Source organism: Puma concolor, chromosome B2 (genome assembly GCF_028749965.1).
Source record: "Puma concolor isolate L17-30 chromosome B2, mPumCon1.1.hap2, whole genome shotgun sequence".
In the NCBI taxonomy this organism is placed as follows: Eukaryota; Metazoa; Chordata; class Mammalia; order Carnivora; family Felidae; genus Puma; species Puma concolor.
In genome coordinates this window covers 138,487,801-138,507,441 of record NC_141671.1, presented here as the reverse complement: position 1 = coordinate 138,507,441, position 19,641 = coordinate 138,487,801, and the positions used below count along the sequence as shown (strand labels likewise).

The 19,641-nt window shown below is 41.8% G+C and overlaps 1 protein-coding gene and 1 long non-coding RNA gene across 6 annotated transcripts in view; one reads left to right on the top strand and one right to left on the bottom strand.

Annotated features, from left to right (window-relative positions):
- The window catches only part of CCDC170 (coiled-coil domain containing 170), a 102,305-nt gene that overhangs the window by 4,888 nt on the left and 77,776 nt on the right, over positions 1–19,641 (bottom strand). For all 5 annotated transcript variants that reach the window (XM_086708136.1, XM_086708134.1, XM_086708133.1 and 2 more), the window contains 2 exons: positions 18,269–18,442; positions 15,658–15,900 (listed from right to left, as the gene is read on the bottom strand). In XM_086708136.1, the coding sequence (XP_086564262.1) occupies positions 15,658–15,900; positions 18,269–18,442 (417 nt within the window). The remainder of the gene's footprint in view (positions 1–15,657; positions 15,901–18,268; positions 18,443–19,641) is intronic.
- Positions 16,698–19,064, top strand: LOC147581300 (uncharacterized). Its single transcript, XR_015251654.1, has 2 exons — positions 16,698–16,973; positions 18,533–19,064. It is a non-coding gene; the product is annotated as an uncharacterized LOC147581300 (long non-coding RNA).

Here is a 19,641-nt window from a genome sequence, read left to right as displayed (position 1 = left end):
CATGATCTCACGGTTTATGAGTTCGAGTCCCGCATCGGGCTCTGTGCTGACACCTCAGAGCCTGGAGCCTGTTTCAGATTCTGTGTCTCTCCCTCTCTCTGCTCCTCCCCTGCTTGTGCGCGCTGTCTCTCTCTCAAAAATAAATAAACATTTAAAAAAAATTTTTTTTAATGGTTAAAATGGTAGCTTTTATGTTATGTATATTTCACCACAATTATAAAAAAAAAGAACTGGAGGCAGTTTTCATATTTGACACAAAATTTTTAAAACTGACCATTAAAAATAAATATGAATGAGCTAGCACTTAACACGCACTGGGATGACCATAACCAAAACGAGACACAATAACAAGTGTTGGCAAGGATGTGGAGAAGTCGGAGCCCTTACATACTGATGATGGGAAGCAGCTGGTGTAGCTGCTATGAAAACCAGTTAACCAGTTTTCGAAATGTTAAACACAGAGTTAACACAGGACCCAGCAATTCCACATCCAGGTTTAGATATTCAAGAGATTTGAAAACTTGTGTCATACAGAACCTGTATACAAAAAAAAACTGTATACAGCAGCACTATTCATGATCACCAAAAAGTCAAAACAACCCAAATACCCATCAACTGATGAGCAGATACATAAAATGTGGTCTCCCCATGCACTGGAATGTCATTTGGCGACAAGAAGAAACGAAAATCCTGACACCTTGGATGAACCCCAAAAACATTATGCTAAGGGGGAAAAGTCAGTCACAAAAGACCGCTGACTGTATTAGTCCATTTATATGAAAGATCTGGAAAAGGCCAGGGACTGGTGGGAGGGGAGATTGGGGAGTAACTGCTAATGGGTTTTAAGGATGATGCAAATGTTCTGAAATTAGATAATGGAAATTTGGTTCCATCCACTATAACACACACAACTTCTTAAGAATTTAGCTCCTTTTCCGGCAGAGAGGAGGCTGATGGCAGACATGCTTGGACAAACTCAAAGCTCCCAACTGGTTCCATGCAAGAGACAGGTAATCCTTGGGAAACTGACAGCTGCTGTGGGACTTGCAATCAAGAAGGCATAAAAACTACCACTGCAGCTTGGGAAATCCGTAGGCCATAAGATGTCAATAGTTGGTGGAGAAAGGAACTCTGAGTCCATTTTTGAGCCAATGACATGGCACTAGAAGACCTACCACTTGAGTCAAATTAATGGCACCCACTAAGTGCAGGTCTACAGAGGTGGACCTGGCAGATCATTCATGGATTTCAAGTTATCAAAACCCACATCTGAATATGCCTAGCATATTAGATACAGTATAATAGAGTATCGCCTCGACGGTGCTTCCCGAGTGTGATGATGTACAGTGGTCACATAGAAGAATACTCTTGGTCTTGGGGTGCCTGGGTGGCTCAGTAGGTTCAGCATCTGACTCTTGATTTCAGCTCAGGTCATGATCTCACAGTTCATGAGATCAAGCCCCAAGTTGGTCTCTGTGCTGATAGCATGGAGCCTGCTTGGGATTCATTCATTCTCTCTCTCTCTCTCTCTCTCTCTCTCTCTCTCTCTCTCTCTCTCCCTCCCTCCCTCCCTCTCTGCTCCTCTCCTGCTTGCTCGCTCACAGACATGTGTGCTCTCTCTCTCAAAATAAATAAACATTTAAAAATAAATAAATAAAAGCTTTAAAATAATTTGTGACATGGCCCAGGAACTATATAAAATATCCATAATTCAGCAATTTGATCATCAACTTAAGAATTTAAAAAGAAGGAGGAGGAGGAGAAGAAAAAGAAGAAGAGGAGGAGGAGGAGGAGTATTCTTGGTCTTAAGAGATACCAGGCAAGTATTTAGGGGTAAAGTGTCATGATGCATGTAACTTACTCTCAGATGGTTCAGCAAAAATGAAAACCTCCCACCCTCATTAGGCAAAACACAGCAATCAGTAAAATTTAACAATTATCACATAAATCATTATGTGAAGAATAAAATACTGTCCATTATACTACTCTTGCAACTGTTCTATAGATTTGAAATTCTTCTTCTGACAAGAAGTCAGAAAAGGGAACTTTCCTCAGCCATAGCAATTTCTTACTTGATACATCTCCAAAGGCAAGGGAATTAAAAGCAAAAATGAACCACTGGGACCTCATGAAAATAAAAAGCTTCTGCACAGCAAAGGAAACAATCAACAAAACTAAAAGGCAACCAACGGAATGGGAAAAGATATTCGCAAATGACATAGCAGACCGAGGGCTTGTATCCAAAATCTATAAAGACCTCACCAAACTCCACACCCGAAAAACAAATAATTCAGTGAAGAAATGGGCAGAAAACATGAATAGACACTTCTCTAAAGAAGACATCCAGATGGCCAACAGGCACATGAAAAAATGCTCAACGTCACTCCTCATCAGGGAAATACAAATCAAAACCACAATGAGATACCACTTCAAGCCAGTCAGAGTGGCCAAAATGAACAAATCAGGAGACTATAGATGCTGGAGAGGATATGGAGAAACGGGAACCCTCTTGCACTGTTGGTGGGAATGCAAACTGGTGCAGCCACTCTGGAAAACAGTCTGGAGGTTCCTCAAAAAATTAAAAATAGATCTACCCTATGACCCAGCAATAGCACTGCTAGGAATTTACCCAAGGGATACAGGAGTGCTGATGCATAGAGGCACTTGTACCCCAATGTTTACAGCAACACTCTCAACAATAGCCAAATTATGGAAAGAGCCTATATGTCCATCAACTGATGAATGGATAAAGAAGATGTGGTTTATATACACAATGAAATACTACATGGCAATGAGAAAGAATGAAATATGGCCTTTTGTAGCAATGTGGATGGAACTGGAGAGGGTTATGTTAAGTGAAATAAGTCATACAGAGAAAGACAGATACCATCTGTTTTGACTCTTATGTGGATCCTGAGAAACTTAACAGAAGACCACGGGGGAGGGGAAGGAAAAAAAAAAAGTTAGAGAGGGAGGGAGCCAAACCATAAGAGACTCTTAAAAACTGAGAATAAACTGAGGGTTGATGTGGGGCGGGAGGGAGGGGAAAGTGGGTGATGGGTACTGAGGAGGGCACCTGTTGGGATGAGCACTGGGTGTTGTATGGAAACCAATTTGACAATAAATTTCTTATTAAAAAAAAAGAAAAAAAGAAAAGGGAACTTTCCCATGCATGATCAATACAACACACATCCTACTCATAAACGTTTTAATATATATATATATATTTATAAATTATACAAGCAGCTGCTCTAAATAATATATTCCATGGATTATCAAACATTTTACAAATTGGATACATTACATGAATGAAATCTATCAATTTTAAAACAAAGCTATCTCCCTTTAAGACAGAGATTCCCCTCATATGCAAACTGTCTCCCTGCTGCAGAGAAAATGGACAGCAAAGTGGGAAGTTGCTGGGATTGGGATATTGAATTCAAAACCTTGTATTAACAGATACATGCAGCCTTTCTGCTCAGACTGGAAAAACATTTACAGTGGGCTATCTACCAAAAGTGACGGAACACAGCTTGGAGAGCTGGAAGTACATAAATCAGGTCCTAATGAGAAGAATTCATAGCCAAGAATTTCTGAAAAATATGAGACATTATCACAATCCTAAGGGCTGCCTCAGTTCTTGTCATCGGGGAGCAAAGGCGAGTCAAGGAGCTCTGAGCCAAGCCACCAGAAACAGAACTGAAAGCCAGTGGACAACAGAGACCTCAGACTCCTAAATCAAACCCAACAAACAAACGAGATTCCTGGGAGTGGGGGCGTGGCTAAGCTGGTCTCTTAGTTCCCCCTAAAGGAGCCTCCCAGATCCGGCCCAGAGTTCAGCAAGAGCCTGTGCTGCTAATGGTCTTCCGGTGGGGCAGAACTGGTCATAAACAAGACTGACATGCCACCCAGAGCCCAGCAAGGATGGAGAAGGTTCTGAGTGTCTTCTTGAGAGAAAAAATTTCAAAATCTGGTGAATGATTCTCTGTCATGTCAGAAGGTCTGAAGGCCCTCAAAGAGATGGTGATTAAATTTAAAATCTGATGTGTTGAATTCCCTCCCCACCCCACTCCCCAACCCCTCGAGGATCTAAATTCTCTAGCTGGAGGGTTTTCAAGAAACTGCATAGAAAATGCAAACCTGCAGGAAGGAGCTAGGCACCTCACACAGACTCCTTGAAGACAGTGGGGTGGCACAGCAGGAGAGTATCCCCACGGCCCAAAAACATGTTATGTCTCTACTAAAGAGAACCAACCACAGGTATCTTACTAGAAGGAAACTGAAGCTGAAATTGAAGGAAGGGGTTCATTCGACGTTGCAATCTGAGCACACTTCCACTCTTCTACAACCCATTCTTTAACCCATTCTACAACCCAAGAAGTTCTTCTTTGTAGGTTCTCCTTGGTGCACACATTCAAAGTGAGGAGAGCTCAAAGCAATTCCAAGCCAGTGGACCTACCTCCATTGAATCCAAGATGATAGGTTACAAAACTATACATACAAAGAAAGGCTGCCCTGACTGGGTTGGATATAGTTCTGGAGTGGAGAAGGAGCATGAGGAGAAGCTATCTTGTGTGGGAGATTATCAAGAGAGGTAGCAAGAGGGAGAGGCCTTTGCTGCTGGCTAAGGAGTGTTATTCCCTTTTGGTGTTTTCTTAAGACACTACAATGAAGATAACAATGGCTTTTCATTGAGTTTTTGTCCCTTTTGTTGTCTGACTACTGATTTAAGGGCACAGCTCCCTACCAAAATTGGGCCACATGGTACATATGGAAAGCTGATACCTTTCCACCAAATATCTATTCTTTCTTTTGTCCTTCCTGCCCAGAATAGACCCATTTCTCAGGCTGACTTCATCTAAGTGAGGTCCAGGGACTAACTTCTGGCCAATGGAGAAATGCAAAGCATTGTATTGTTCCTGGAAAGTGGCCTTCAGGGTGTCCTCCTCCCTTTCCTCCTCACAGGTGGCTGGAATGAGGCCAGAGCCCCAGCAGCCAGCTTGTGTCAGGAAGTGGCATTGAGGATAAAAGCTGTTGCTAGGACAGTGGAGCAGAAAGAACAAGCCAGAGTTGCTGATGACCCCAGAGCCATCCCACTAAGCATGGCATGTCTTCCTTTCCATGAGAAAGGAATAAACATCTCTCCTACCTAAGCCACGGTTATGAGGGGATCTTTCAATATATTTAGCTGAAACTGATCATAACCAACACAGGCTAAGAAGCAAATGGTGCTTTATGAGTTACACAAAGCATTTTCTGGATCCTCTGGAGTGCTGCCACATGATGTCAGTGCCTGTGTTTGCATTTGTGCAAAAAACCTACGTTTGTACCAATTAGTAGTACTACTTTAATTATTCTAGGTTAATGAGAGAAGAGCAAAGGTGGAGTTAATGCATAAATAATGTGTTCATGCCAAATGAAGTCTAAACTATGTCATGGTGCGTGTGCAAACAAAATATCTGAAGCACTGAATTAAATCACAGGGTAGCATAAATGTTCTGTCCTTAGAAAACATAAACTCAAAAGAAACTGTACCATAAGCAACTGACACTACACATTCTTATTCACAATGATTGTAGGGGAATAACATAACCTGGCATATTGAATTTATGTCATTAATGTGTTTATTTTTATACTTCACTGCTTTTCTAAATCTGTTCAAAATTTACAGTGGTAAAAATGTACCAAGATTAAGAAATTTCTATACAGCGTTAAGTTTGTATATATGAAAGCGATATTGTAATAAAGTTATTTTGACTCAACACAGGGAGGGGAATCTATAAAAGAATATTTTTCTTTCAAAATGAGATTTCTATAGTAATCAGGTTTGCCTGCCGACTTCAAATTTAATAGCTCATCTGGAGAGGTCCGTTTTTTCCTGGTCAAGAATTCAGGGGGAAATTTACTGCATGAGTCTTTAAAAGGGAGATTGGGATAACCTAGGAGTCAAGGTCTTTGAGCGCAGTTTTGCAACAGACAGAGAAATGCACAGAAAAACTCCACACAAATGTTGCCAACAGCCTTGTTCATAATAGCTAAAAAGTGGAAACAATCAAAATGTCCTTCAAATGCTGAATGCATAAATGAAGTGTGGTATATCCAAACGACAGAAAAGTATTCGGCATAAAAAGGTACTGTGATGTGTCAACTGCGCTGGGCCACAGAGCCCAGATATGTGGTGAAGCATGGATATTTCTGTGAGGGTGTCTCAGGGTGAGATTAACATTTAAGTCAGTGGACTTTGAGTAAACTAGATCTCCCTTCCATAGTGTGGATGGGCTTCATCCAATCATTCAAAGGCCTGAATAGAACAAAAGTGACTCTCCCCGAGCAAGAGGGAATTCTACCAGAAGACAACCTTTGGACTTGAACTGCAATATCAGCTCTTCCTGCCACCCTATCCCCAGATTTTAAACTTGCCAAATCCATAATCGTGTGAGCCAATTCCTTAAAATCAGTCAGTCAATCTCCCTGTAGCCCTCACTCTCCTTCTCTCTCTCCCTTCTTCTATGATATAATAAAATTAAGCACCTCACACCTGTCAAAATGGCTAACATTAACAACTCAGGCAACAACAGATCTTGGCGAGGATGCGGAGAAAGAGGAACTCTTTTGCACTGCTGGTGGGAATGCAAACTTGTGCGGCCACTCTGGAGAACAGTATGGACGTTCCTCAAAAAATTAAAAAACAGAGCTACCCTATGACCCAGCAATTGCACTACTAGGTATTTATCCAAGGGATACAGGTGTGCTGTTTCGAAGGGACACATGCACCCCCATGTTTATGGCAGCACTATCAACAATAGCCAAAGTATAGAAAGAGCCCAGATGTCCATTGATGGATGAATGGATAAAGAAGATGTGGTATATATATACAATGGAGTATTACTCGGCAATCAAAAAGAATGAAATCTTGCCATTTGTAACAACGTGGATGGAACTGGAGGGTATTATGCTAAGTGAAATTAGTCAGAGAAAGACAAAAATCACATGACTTCACTCATACGAGGACTTTAAGAGACAAAACAGATGAACATAAGGGAAGGGAAACAAAAATAATATAAAAACAGGGGAGAGGGAGAAAACAGAAGAGACTCATAAATATGGTGAACAAACAGAGGATTACTAGTGGGGGTATGAGTGAGGGGATGGGCTAAATGAGTAAGGGGCATTAAGGAAGATACTTGTTGGGATGAGCACTGGGTGTTATTATACATAGGGGATGAAGCATTGAATTCTACTCCTGAAATCATTATTGTACTATATGCTAACTTAGATGTAAATTTAAAAATCTTTAAAAATAAGATAAAATAAGTAAGTTGAAAGAAAGAAAGAAAGAAAGAAAGAAAGAAAGAAAGAAAGAAAGAAAGAAAGAAAAAGTCAGTCCATGGTTTTACACCATGTTCTCCAACCAAACTTTTACCTAATAAAGCTGACATTTGGATTAAAAAAAAAAAAGTGAATTTCACAGCATGTGAATTATATCTTGACTTTTTAAGACATAGAAATGAAATTCAAATTATTGTTTTTAATGTTTATTTTATTTTTTGAGAGAGACAGAGACAGAGCACAAGCAGGGGAGGAGCAGAGAGAAAGAGAATCCAAAGCAGTCTCCAGGATCTGAGTTGTCAGCACAGAGCCCGAGGCAGGGCTCAAACCCCCTAATGGTGAGATCATGACCTGAGCCGAAGTTGGATGCTTAACCAATTGAGCCACCCAGACACACCCAAATTATTATTTTTTATACTGATCCTCCATAAATGGTGAAATTAATTCTTAATTTACTAAGTGTACTGGGCTGAACAGTGCCCCTCCCCACCAAAAATATATATGTCCACCCAGAACCTCAGAATGTGCCTTATTTAGAATAAGGGCCTTTGCAGGTATAATTAAGGTAAGGATATCATGATGATATCATCCTGGATTAGGGTGGGCCCTAAAGCCAATGGTGGGTGTCCTTATAAGAGACAGAAAAGGAAGGACACAAGAGGGGAAGGTCACGTAAGGATGGCAGCAGAGAGGGATTCTGCAGGTGCAAAAGCCAAGGGCTGTCAGCAGCAACCAGGAGCCAAAAGAAAGGCATGGAGAGGAGTCACCCTCAGGTTCCCCAGAGGGAATCAACCTTGTCAACATCTTGGTTTCAGGCTCCTGGCCTCCAAAATTATGAGAAGAAACCATTTCTATTGTATTAAGCTACCCAGTTTGTGGTCATTGGTTACGGCAGCCACAGAAAATGAATATAGAAAGGCCATCTTTGCTAATGTTCAGTAATGTTACCTTATGAATAATAAATACAGGGACAAGCACAGGCAATGTACAAAGATGAATAATTGATATCATTAGTCTGTCTTGGGCACTAATATTATATGTCTCAAACCAAAAAAAAAGTCATTTGTAACTAAAATCTCTGATAAATTCATGAAGTTGGCATTCACTGTGTTAGTTAGATCTCTGTTCTCCACTGGAAGGCAGACTTAGCTTAGCATCCTATTTAAATGTTTAGGGGCCTGAGTAATTGTTGAGCCAGTCAAAACCCACCTCTCCTATACCTTCCCTATAATCTTAGCTATAAAAAGGTGTGGATCTCTTTATGCAAAATAAAACAAATGAACACACAAGCCAACTTTATTTCCTTTCCCAACTCTTCCCTTTTTCATCCAAGAATTCCGGAAGAGCAGGCCACTGACTTTGTGTCTTCTCCTTCATCCCTCAGCATACTGGAATTTGGCTTATTCTCCAAGCCCTCACCCACTACCACTACAATCTACACTACACGTGCCTGAGCCATAGATGTCCCAATGCCAAGTGCAGTGAATAGTCCTTTGGTCTCTACCTTACTGCTACTCTTGATGCTATTGGTCATAGTCTCATTCTGGAGACCCCCTGCTCTCTCAAATCCCTCGGTTTCCTTTTAGTGTCTTCCCTGGTGACTTCACTCTCCTGTTTGAAATTCTCCAGTGGCTCCCCAGGACACAGAGGACAAGTCTAAGCATCTTAGGAGATTACACAAGGCCCTGGATGATCGGGCCCCTGTCCACTGCCCAGCTTTTTCTTCCACCACTCCTTGACTCTGGAAATCATCATGGTGTCAGCAGCAGCCAATTAGAGCTTCTATTCGCCTGCTTACTGCATCTAATTACCACTAGTGTTATCCCCTCCTCCAATCTCTTTGTCTATGGCTCATTTATTCCCATTCCACCTCCACAATCTTTGCCATATCCATGGATCACCTATGGTAATCATTATTTTTAACTCAACCACCTTTTTAACTTACTTGAATTTCTTTTTTTTTTTTAAGTTTATTTATTTATTTAGAGAGAGAGAAAGTGCAAGTGAGAGAAGGACAAAGAAAGAGGAAGAGAGACAGAATCCAAGCAGGCTCCACACTGTCAGCATGGAGCCTGACACAGGGCTCAAACTCACCAACCGCGAGACCATGACCTGAGCCTAAATCAGACACTTAACTGGCTGAGCCACCCAGGCGTCTCTGAATTCACTTCTATTAAAAGGAATATTATACGATTTCACTAGAATTTGCCACAACATGGTACAAAAACAGACACTCAGGTCAATGGAACAGAATAGATAACTCAGAAATGGACCCACAAATATATGGCCAACTAATCTTTAACAAAGCAGGAAAGAATATCCAACAGAATAAAGATAGTCTCTTCAGCAAGTGGTGCTGGGAAAACTGGACAGCGACATGCAGAAAAATGAACCTGGACCACTTTCTCACACCATACACAAAAAGATACACAAAATGGATGAAACACCTAAATGTAAGACAGGAAGCCATCAAAATCCTTGAGGAGAAAGCAGGCAAAAACCTCTTTGACCTTGACCGCAGCAACTTCTTACTCAACACGTCTCCAGAGGCAAGGGAATTAAAAGCAAAAATGAACTACTGGGACCTCATCAAAATAAAAAGCTTCTGCACAGCGAAGGAAACAATCAGCAAAACTAAAAGGCAACCAACAGAATGGGAGAAGATATTTCCAAACAACATATCAGATAAAGGGTTAGTATCCAAAATCTACAAAGAACTTCTCAAACTCAACACCCAAATAACAAATAATCCAGTGGAGAAATGGGCAAAAGACATGAATAGACACTTTCCAAAGAAGACATCCAGATGGCCAACTGACACATGAAAAAATGTCCCACATCACTCATCATCAGGGAAATACAAATCAACACCACAGTGAGATATAACCTCACACCTGTCAGAATGGCTAACATTAACAACTCAGGCAACAACAGATGTTGGCAAGGATGCAGAGAAAAAGGATCTCTTTTGCACTGCTGGTAGGAATGCAAACTGGTGCAGCCACTCTGGAAAACAGGATGGAGGTTCCTCAAAAAACTAAAAATAGAACTACCCTACGACCCAGCAATTGCACTACTAGGTATTTATCCAAGGGATACAGGTGTGCTGTTTCGAAGGGACACATGCACCCCCATGTTTATAGCAGCACTATCAACAATAGCCAAAGTATGGAAAGAGCCCAAATGTCCATTGAAGGATGAATGGATAAAGAAGATGTGGTATATATATACAATGGAGTATTACTTGGCAATCAAAAAGAATGAAATCTTGCCATTTGTAACAACGTGGATGGAACTAGAGGGTATTATGCTAAGCGAAATTAGTCAGAGAAAGACAAATACCATGTGACTTCACTCATATGAAGACTTTAAGATACCAAACAGATGAACGTAAGGGAAGGGAAACAAAAATAATATAAAAGCAGGGAGGGGGACAAAACACAAGAGAGACTCTTGAATATGGAGAACAAACTGAGGGTTACTAGAGGGGTTGTAGGAGGGGGGATGGGCCAAATGGGTAAAGGGCAAAAGAATCTACTCCTGAAATCATTGTTGCACTGTATGCTAACTTGGATGTAAATTTTTTTAAAAATTTTAAAAAGAAAAATATGGATTAATAATGTCGAAGAGTTGGGGACAACTATGAATACCACTTTCACAGGGTCTTCTGTTGTAGGAAGGAGAGTATGACTATTACTGCTGTACTTACTACTCATCTTTATTGTGTGGGACAAATGCAGTACAGAATCCAAAAATGTAGGAAACCGTGCCATTTGATTTTGGACTTTACCAAGACCAGAGACTAACCCTACCTTCTCTTTTGCATTAATAATTAGAGAACAAAAATAAATGTGAATAAAACATATAAAATGACCAAAAAAAAAAAAAAAAAAGAATTTGCCACAACAGGAAGACATCAATAAAACCAACACAGGGGCCCCCGGGTGGCTCAGTCAGTTGAATGTCTGACTTCGGCTCAGGTCATGATCTCAGGATCCACAGGTTCAAGCCCCGTGTCAGGCTCAGTGCCGACAGGTCAGAACCTGAAACCTGCCTTGGATTCTGTGTCTCCCTCTCTCTGACCCTCCCCCGCTTGTGCTCTCCCTCCATCTCTTAAAAATGAATACACATTAAAAAAAATTAAATTTTTTTTAAATTAAAAAAAAAAACAAAACAAATATTGTACAACTTATTGTGAGGAGCACTGAATAATGTATAGGATTGTTGATCACTGTATTGTACACCTGAAACTAATGTAACACTGTATGTTAATTATAGTGGAATTTAAAAAAATGTTTAAAGAAGAAAAAGCCACTATACAATAAACACAAAACAGCATTGCTAGGTACTATTTCTTGTGCTCAGCACTGAGCTTAAGGCTTATTCTTTGCTTGAAAAGCAGACCAGCAAATGTTCTAGAGGCATAAAAACATAATAACCTCTAATTAAGATTTTCTCCTTGATGGGGAAAGAATTGAAAGAAAAATTAAAGGGAATCCATCTTTCGCTTCAAAGTGAACATTACATAGTGCCACCTAGAAGCATTTCACACGCCACAGGGGGTACATGCCCCACGCCTGAAAACGTTGCTTTATACCACAGACACGGGAATAGAAAGTCGTTCGATCAGACACTACCCCAGAACCACCTGTGGCATAATCCTACCAGCCAAAGAGCAAAACTTAATTACAGAAATCAGGCTTGCTTGTGAAAGGCTAAGTGGAAAGACCACTTGCAGATAATTACAATAATCCAGGTGACATACGGTGCAGAGCTGAGGCAGAGGTCGTTGAGACCAGACGGGAACGTCCTCTGTAGACACAGGACTCAACTTCCACTGGCTGTTTTCCAGCTTCTGCTACAGCAAGTGTGGGCTACTCTCTCCCCAACACCGTTTCCGATACACGGGGTTGTCTCAGCTAGGGGTCCCAGCCCTACTGCCAATACCCTTAGCCTGGAAGATGCCCTCCTCGGACCCACGGCCCCAGTGGGCCCCCACACTGCCATTAGCCAGGAAGTGCCCCACTTCTAAAACCACTCATCACTCACTCTCACCCAGCGGGTGCTGGGCTCCATTCCTGGGTGTCACCGATGGGGAATCCCTTGTCCCATCATCACGTCCTCTGTTGCTAGACTGAGCGCCGCCGTGCTCCGTGTAAGCCAACCTTATTCAGCCTCCTGAGTTATGGTAATTCTGAAGGCGCAGAGTATAACTGCCACCCATCAGCAGTGACAAAATTAGCTAAAATGGCAGCTAATTGTTGTACCATGTTTTATAGAATATTCATTTGCCACATTATTATATTTTAGCTTTACAGTATCTGGAAACACACATCAAGGTAGCTGGAACCCGCAGGTTAATGTCAGAGTCCTGACATTAGGGCCAGCCGGCTTTGTTCAAAGATGGAGTCGCAGTTCTTGGAAACTGGAAAAAGCAGGGCAGGCCTCTAGTATCAAGGGAAGCAAGGTTCTCTGAGGTTATAAGGAGATGGGCGGAGTAGAAAGAACAGAGCGGCAACCCAATTATGGGGAACAGTTGCTCCGATGTTAGCCGCAGAAGCAATGCACATTTCAGAACTAGGTTAGCAGGAAAATAAACCGCGAGGTTGAATCAATCCTGACTTGTTAAATTAAGTTTCGTAATTTCTCCTGAGGACAGAAAACCGCACTCTATGAGACGGGGAAAATTTGTTGGTAGGAACCAGATGTCCTCAGCTGTAGGGCGGAGGGGACTGGGGACAGGAGGCCGGGCGGCTCACCCTGCAGCTACCAGCATCACCACACATGGTTTCAGAAACACAGTGGTGGTCTTATTAGGACATCCTCACTTGAGTCCTTCCTTTAGGCAGCCAGCATGCCTCAGCTTCCTCGGTGTCACTCCCACTTACTTGTCCTTGGGAATCACCCAGACTGCTCCACATTCTCTTCTCCTCTGGCTTTGTGGAGTTCAGCAAGCTCGGTGTATGAAAATCCCCAGTGCGGGGCGCCTGGGTGGCTCAATCAGTTAAGCATTGGACTTTGGCTCGGGCCACGATCCCACGGTTTGTGAGTCCGAACCCTGCTTCGGGTGAGACCCCCCTTCTCTCCCTCTCTCCTCATCTCTCTCTCCCTCTCTCTCTGCCCCTTGTTCACTTGCCCCCTCTCAAAACAAAACAAAACAAAAAACAAAAAAAGAGTGCTGTTTACCCTTTCCTTATATCACAGATTTGTTTGAAGAATTTGAACTATTCCACCGAAACACGCTTATAATGAAACATGTCCCTTTCTAGATGACGGAATTCATCTCCCTGTTTTGAAATCCAGGTTCACTTTATTTATCATTCCTAGTCTATGTTTTGGTACCTGAATGTTTAACACCAATTATAGGAACCATCCTCATCTTTCCTTCAACACGAGGAAGCCAATGAGTAGAAAAGAATCTTCTTAGGCCCAAAGTCAGAGGTATAGCAATAATAGTAGTAAAGACATAGTAACTTTTTTTTTTTTTCAAGTTAGTTACCACACAGTGTAGTCTTGGCTTCAGGAGTAGAACCCAGTGATTCATCTCTTACGTACAACACCCAGTGCTCACCCCGAAAGTGCCCTCCTTGATGCCCGTCACCCATTTAACCCAACCCCCACCCCCAGCAATTCTCAGTTTGTCCTCAGTATTTAAGAGTCTCTTACGGGTTTTGCCTTAATAACTTCTAATTAAGATTTTCTCCTTGACAATGGAAGAATTGAAAGAAAAATTAAAGGGAATCCATTTTCCACTTCAGGGCTCAACATTATATAATGCCCCGTGAGACACCACCTAGAAACACTCTGTATCCCCCACAGGACATTTGTAAAACCTGGTTTTATGACACTGATGCTGCCTCAGCACTCCTGCCGCTTCCAGCCAGGGCGGAAGCAATGGCATGCTGAGTTCAGGGGTTCTACCCCCACCCCAGCACACCCCCCCCCAAAGATAAGTCTCAAGGTGTGAGGGGGTGTGGGAGATGCTTACCTTGACACTTGCTCCCCAGCCTTTGTACCCCATAAGATGCCTTCCCTTGCTTCCTGCTTCCCTTATTTTTAAATATGTTCCCTCCCCTGGGCTGTGTCTGCCCTGTTTTTTTCCTCTGGGGAAAAAAGCCTCAATTTAGAAAGGTTTCAGGAGAGGGGCGCCTGGGTGGCTGTCTGTTAAGCGTCTGACTTCAGCTCAGGTCATGATCTCATAGTTAGTGGGTTTGAGCCCTGCATTGGGCTCTGTGCTGACAGCTCAGAGCCTGGAGCCTGCTTCAGATTCTGTGTTTCCCTCTCTCTTTGCCCCTCCCCACTCACACTCTGTCTCTGTGTCTTGAAAATAAATAAATGTTAAAAAAATTAAAAAAGAAAGGTTTCAGGAGAAAAGAGCTAATGACTCAGAAGAAAAAAAAACATACAGTAGGAAATATTTCCTAAAATATTGTCCCCACTACACATACTGAAGTGTTAGCTTAATTCCAGATTCCTTTTCCCTGCTGGTCTGTTTCCAGATTCAGAAACATTCCAAAAGTCCATTACAGAGCGCTCATCTGTAAAGAGCGAGGACATTATTCTCATCTGTATTCATGACACGCATTTCTGCCAGAAAGGATATGTGCATATGAAGTTACATATTCTTTCCAGTGGCACACATACATGACATTTAAAGATTTTGATTAAATTCTTTTATGTTTTAATTCCTTTCTTCTCTGTTGCCATTAGAAGTTGAACCCTCCGAATCCCGGAAGCACACTGCCCCAGTCAGGGACCCTTCCTCACTTCTGGGTACACGGACGGCATCTCCAGGCCACGGGACACAATGCTGGCTGACTTCTCAGTGAAGAGCTGTGTTCGTTTTCTCATTTCTTGCTAAGCAGATTCCCGCGTGATAAACCCCTGATCCCAAATATCATAGTCACCCACACTTGGAAGAAATGTTTATATTTTCTGTACTTAACATCACCTTTTTTTTCTTTTAATTCCAGCGTAATTAACATCCGGTATTATATTAATTTCAGTGCAGTGATTCCATACATCCCTACACCACTCAGGGCTCATCAAGATAAGTGTCCTCTTAATCTCCGTCACCTCCATCACCCTTTTTTGATGGGCTTTTCACACGGCAACTATGGCTCCATTCCAAGCATTGAAGAGACGCTAAATTGGCCTACTATGCTGATTTTGTGTAGTATTTGCATTTTTCCCACAACTCCAGAAGATCACAGAAAGCCCTTATCTCCTTTTCTTTTCCGGCGTGTCTGTTATAAGACTGCCACCCTTTCACATAAACCTCAATGGCAACGTGCAAAAATCAACAAGGGAATGAAGATGGGCACTTGCCTTAAGCTCATGGGTGTCAGCCAGCTGGGCTTTGAGCTCCGTGTTCGATTCTCGACACACACTCAGCTCCTTCTGCAGCCTCTCCACCTTCTTTTGCAACTTCCTTAGGGTGAGATTGGCCTCGTCCCTCTCTACCACCAAGGCCGAACGCACCTGCTTCTCCTGCTCCAACTGGGCAATTTTCTGCCGGAGAAGGTTCACATGCAGTTCTTTGCTCTCCAGTCTTTCTTTCTGAGTCTTGAGCTGATGTGACACAAACGGGGATCTTTTTTTTTTAAATAATCACCGAGCAGTCAGTAAATATAAACGAATTACTCAGATAACGTTGATCTTTATCTGCACTTCAATTAGACTCATCTATAAACCCTCAGAAAAGGTTATTGGATTCCTTTTCTTGATTGCATTTTTTTATTCCTGGTTTTCCAAGAACTAATTCTGTAGCTGCAAAGCATGAGACAAAAGAGCCACAGAAAATGCACAGAGAAGTAGGCTTTCCACCTCTGATTCCCTCCAACATTATGTACACCATAACAGACATGTACGATTACTTTCAAAGCTACGAACATGGGCTTATCAAGATCAGAATAGGGTAGAGAGACAACATCCTCTCTACCACCCCCTGGCACTGGTCTTTGCTAAAAGAAAATAGAGTGCATGTTAGCACCAAAAACCGAGACTGAGTCATTTCAATCCCTTGGAACCAGACCGAGTGATGCCAAACATGAGAGTTGTTATCTTTTTAAAGTAAGTTATATCAGGGAGCATTTAAAGAAAGCTGTGCTTATATGTTTAAAATCTTTGAAATGGAAAGGACTTCAAGAAGGTTCCAGTTCACTGGTGTCTTTATCATCTGCCTGGCCTATACCGGCCACAAACCAAGCAGAGAACAAATTCTTCAAACAGCACTAATTACTGACAATCAAACTTGATGAAGGAATTTATAATGGATTTTAGAAAAAGATTATGGCCTCTAAAGGGGGAAAAGAAATCCTCCTGGACTGTGATGTCACAATTAGTGAGGAGAATATTAAGTACAGAAACCTCTTACATCTGTTGCAAACATTGGGGATTGGAATCGTGCAGACTTCTAGAATGTTAGAGCTGAGGACCATCACATTTTCCGCAATTATATACTCTGCACTCCTCAGAGGTGTGAAGGACAGACTGAAATGCAGCCTTGTGTATCTTGTCTAACGATGGTGGCAGCGTCCATAGCCAGATCCATTCTTAACAAAGCCCGTTTCGTGTCTCTCTAGCCAAACTCCCTTCCTCGAGCTTCTTCATGTCAAATTCCCCTCGACTGCACAATTACCCTGGTGAGTCCTGTACAGCTGGTAATTTCAATTATTATACAATATGTCAGAAGGAACGATGTTGGAGATCGGGGGGAAAATCAATTATCTGAGGAGACCTTCAGAAAGAACTGTAGCTCCGTTTAATGTCTCTGACGGTCACAGGGGTCATCTGCTGTCTTTTATAAAGTATTCCTCAAAATCTAGTATATGGAGAAGAGATCAAATGTGAACATAGCTCAGTCTATGAGCCAAGAGTTTAAAAAATGGGTCTTATTAAAAATAAACAACCTCATGAGGTAGATATCATTCCCATCTTAAATATGAGGAAATAGAGACAGAGAGGCATGTAATTTGTCCAAGGTCACACAGCTTGGTGGAACCAAACTGGAATCCCAGATGTGACCCATGACACAGCCTGTACACTATAATTCCACCACAGAATTTTCTCCTAAGAACTATTATAAGAACACATCTGTGTTTTGCTCTTTCTTTCACCAATGCCAATAATTATATAACTAATAATTATATTTTTATCCTTTTCATCTACTCACTCATTTATTTAGTCTAAACTGTTTTTAATTCTTCTTTTGAGTCAATGAAAAGTAAATGCTTCTCCTCGCTTTTCTCTCCAGTGCCAGAGAGTTTATCAACTCGGAGACTGCTAGATATTCCCAAGTTCTCCTCATCTCCCTTAATAACAGAATCAGTGAGTTTCGTAGGTAGGCAAGTGGTTACCTAGGGAAAGGACTACAGTGTCCGGCTTCCCTTGAATTAATTTCGGTCATCAGAATCATGGGACATAAACACAAGCTAACGTGGCAAATTCTGGAAGCCTCCATCAAAAGACAGCTCACACATGCTCTTTTGCATCCCTCTTCTTTGTCCCTTCCTTCTCCAAACTTCTGTCTGGAACCCCTAGGTACCATTTTGAACCATAAAGATATGAACCACCCTAGGGATGGGAGATTAATGAGCTGAAATGAGCCTGGTTCCTGGAAAACTTCACAGAGCAGACTGGCCACACTCACCCTGAGCGGTCTACTTCTAGAAACTTATGGGGGGGTGGGGGGGTGGGGAGGAAGCACATCCAGTCATATAAGCCACCATTATTTTGGGTCTCTACGACTCACAGTCAAACATAACCTTAGGTGATAAACTTACCATCCCTCAGACTTGAAACAGAGACTCAAATTATACATACATATTTATGTTTCCTAACCACAGTGATAAATACAAGGGGAAGTAAACTATTTTTCAATATTTAAGTGTCTCAGCAATTCTTTCTCTCAACACTAGCAAGTTTCAGTATCCCCTACCTTTCTCTGTAAATTGTGAGCGATAGTCTTGTTTTCAATGACTGCGTTGCTCTCGAGGCGGACCAGCTGCTCTGTGCGAGCTAAGACTACATCCACGCGCATGTCAAAGCCAAGTTCAGCAGCCATCTGGTCCAGTTTCATTTTCTCTGAGAGCTGATCCAGAAATTTAAGATACTAAACCCAAGAACAAAAATGAAAATGAGGCACAAAAACGAAGTTAACAGGTGATCTCACAGACTCCTTCTCTCTCTCCCAAACTTACAGATAGGTCTCATTAAACCCAGTATGGAGCCCGACCCCTGACCCCAGTGTTTGGTAATGAATTCCAGAACCACCTTGCCAGCTCCCTGCCCTGCTTCCTGTCCAAATTCACTTGACTCTCGTGGTCAGTGATCTTGATGTTCAACGTAACATGAGCCACTCTTCTCAACCCTGCCACATGACAAATCTGGCATCCTCGGGACAACATCTGCATCTCTCTGCTTTGGCGACAGGCTGCTGTCCCTTCCAGGCTAATCCAGCTTCTGGGGTCTACTCATCCACAAACCTTCCATGGCAACTTTTCCATCCTAAGTGGGCCCTGGCCTCAAATGTGGAAAAAAACATGACAACAGTTGCCACTTTACTCCCCTTGGATTCTACAGATCACTCCAAAATCAAAGCTCTCCATACAAACACACTTGGACAACGTTTTTGCTTTTTTTTTTTTAAACTTAAATTCCTATACCAAAAAAATGTCTTAAAGAGTTTTTAATGTAACATAGTTTAAGGAACAATATTGTAAAACACAGCCGTATCAATGAAGTCAAGGTTCATTTTTTAACAGGTGAATGTTACAAAATCGTTCCAGGATCTTCCTCCACTTGATTTCTTTATTTTTCTTCCAAGTTTTTATTTAATTTCCAGTTAGTTAACATACAGTGTAATACTAGTTTCATATGTACAATTTAGTGCCTCAACAGTTACATACGATGCCCGGTGCTCAATACGACAAGTGCACTCCTTAATCCCCATCACCTATTTAACTCATCCCCCCACACACCTCCCCTCTGGTAACCATCAATTTGTTCTCTAAGTTAAGAGTCTGTTTCTTGGTTTTCCTTCTTGTCTTTCCTGCTATGTTCATTTGTTTTGTTTCTTAAATTCCACATATAGAGTGAAACCATATGGTATTTGTCTTTCTCTGACTTACTTCTCTTAGCGTAATACTCTTGAGCTCCATCCATGTCGTTACAAATGGCAAGATTTCATTCTTTTTTATGGCTGAGTAGTATTTATTTATTTATTTTACACACACACACACACACACACACACACACACACACACACACACACTCACACACACCACCATTTCTTTATCCATTCATCAGTCA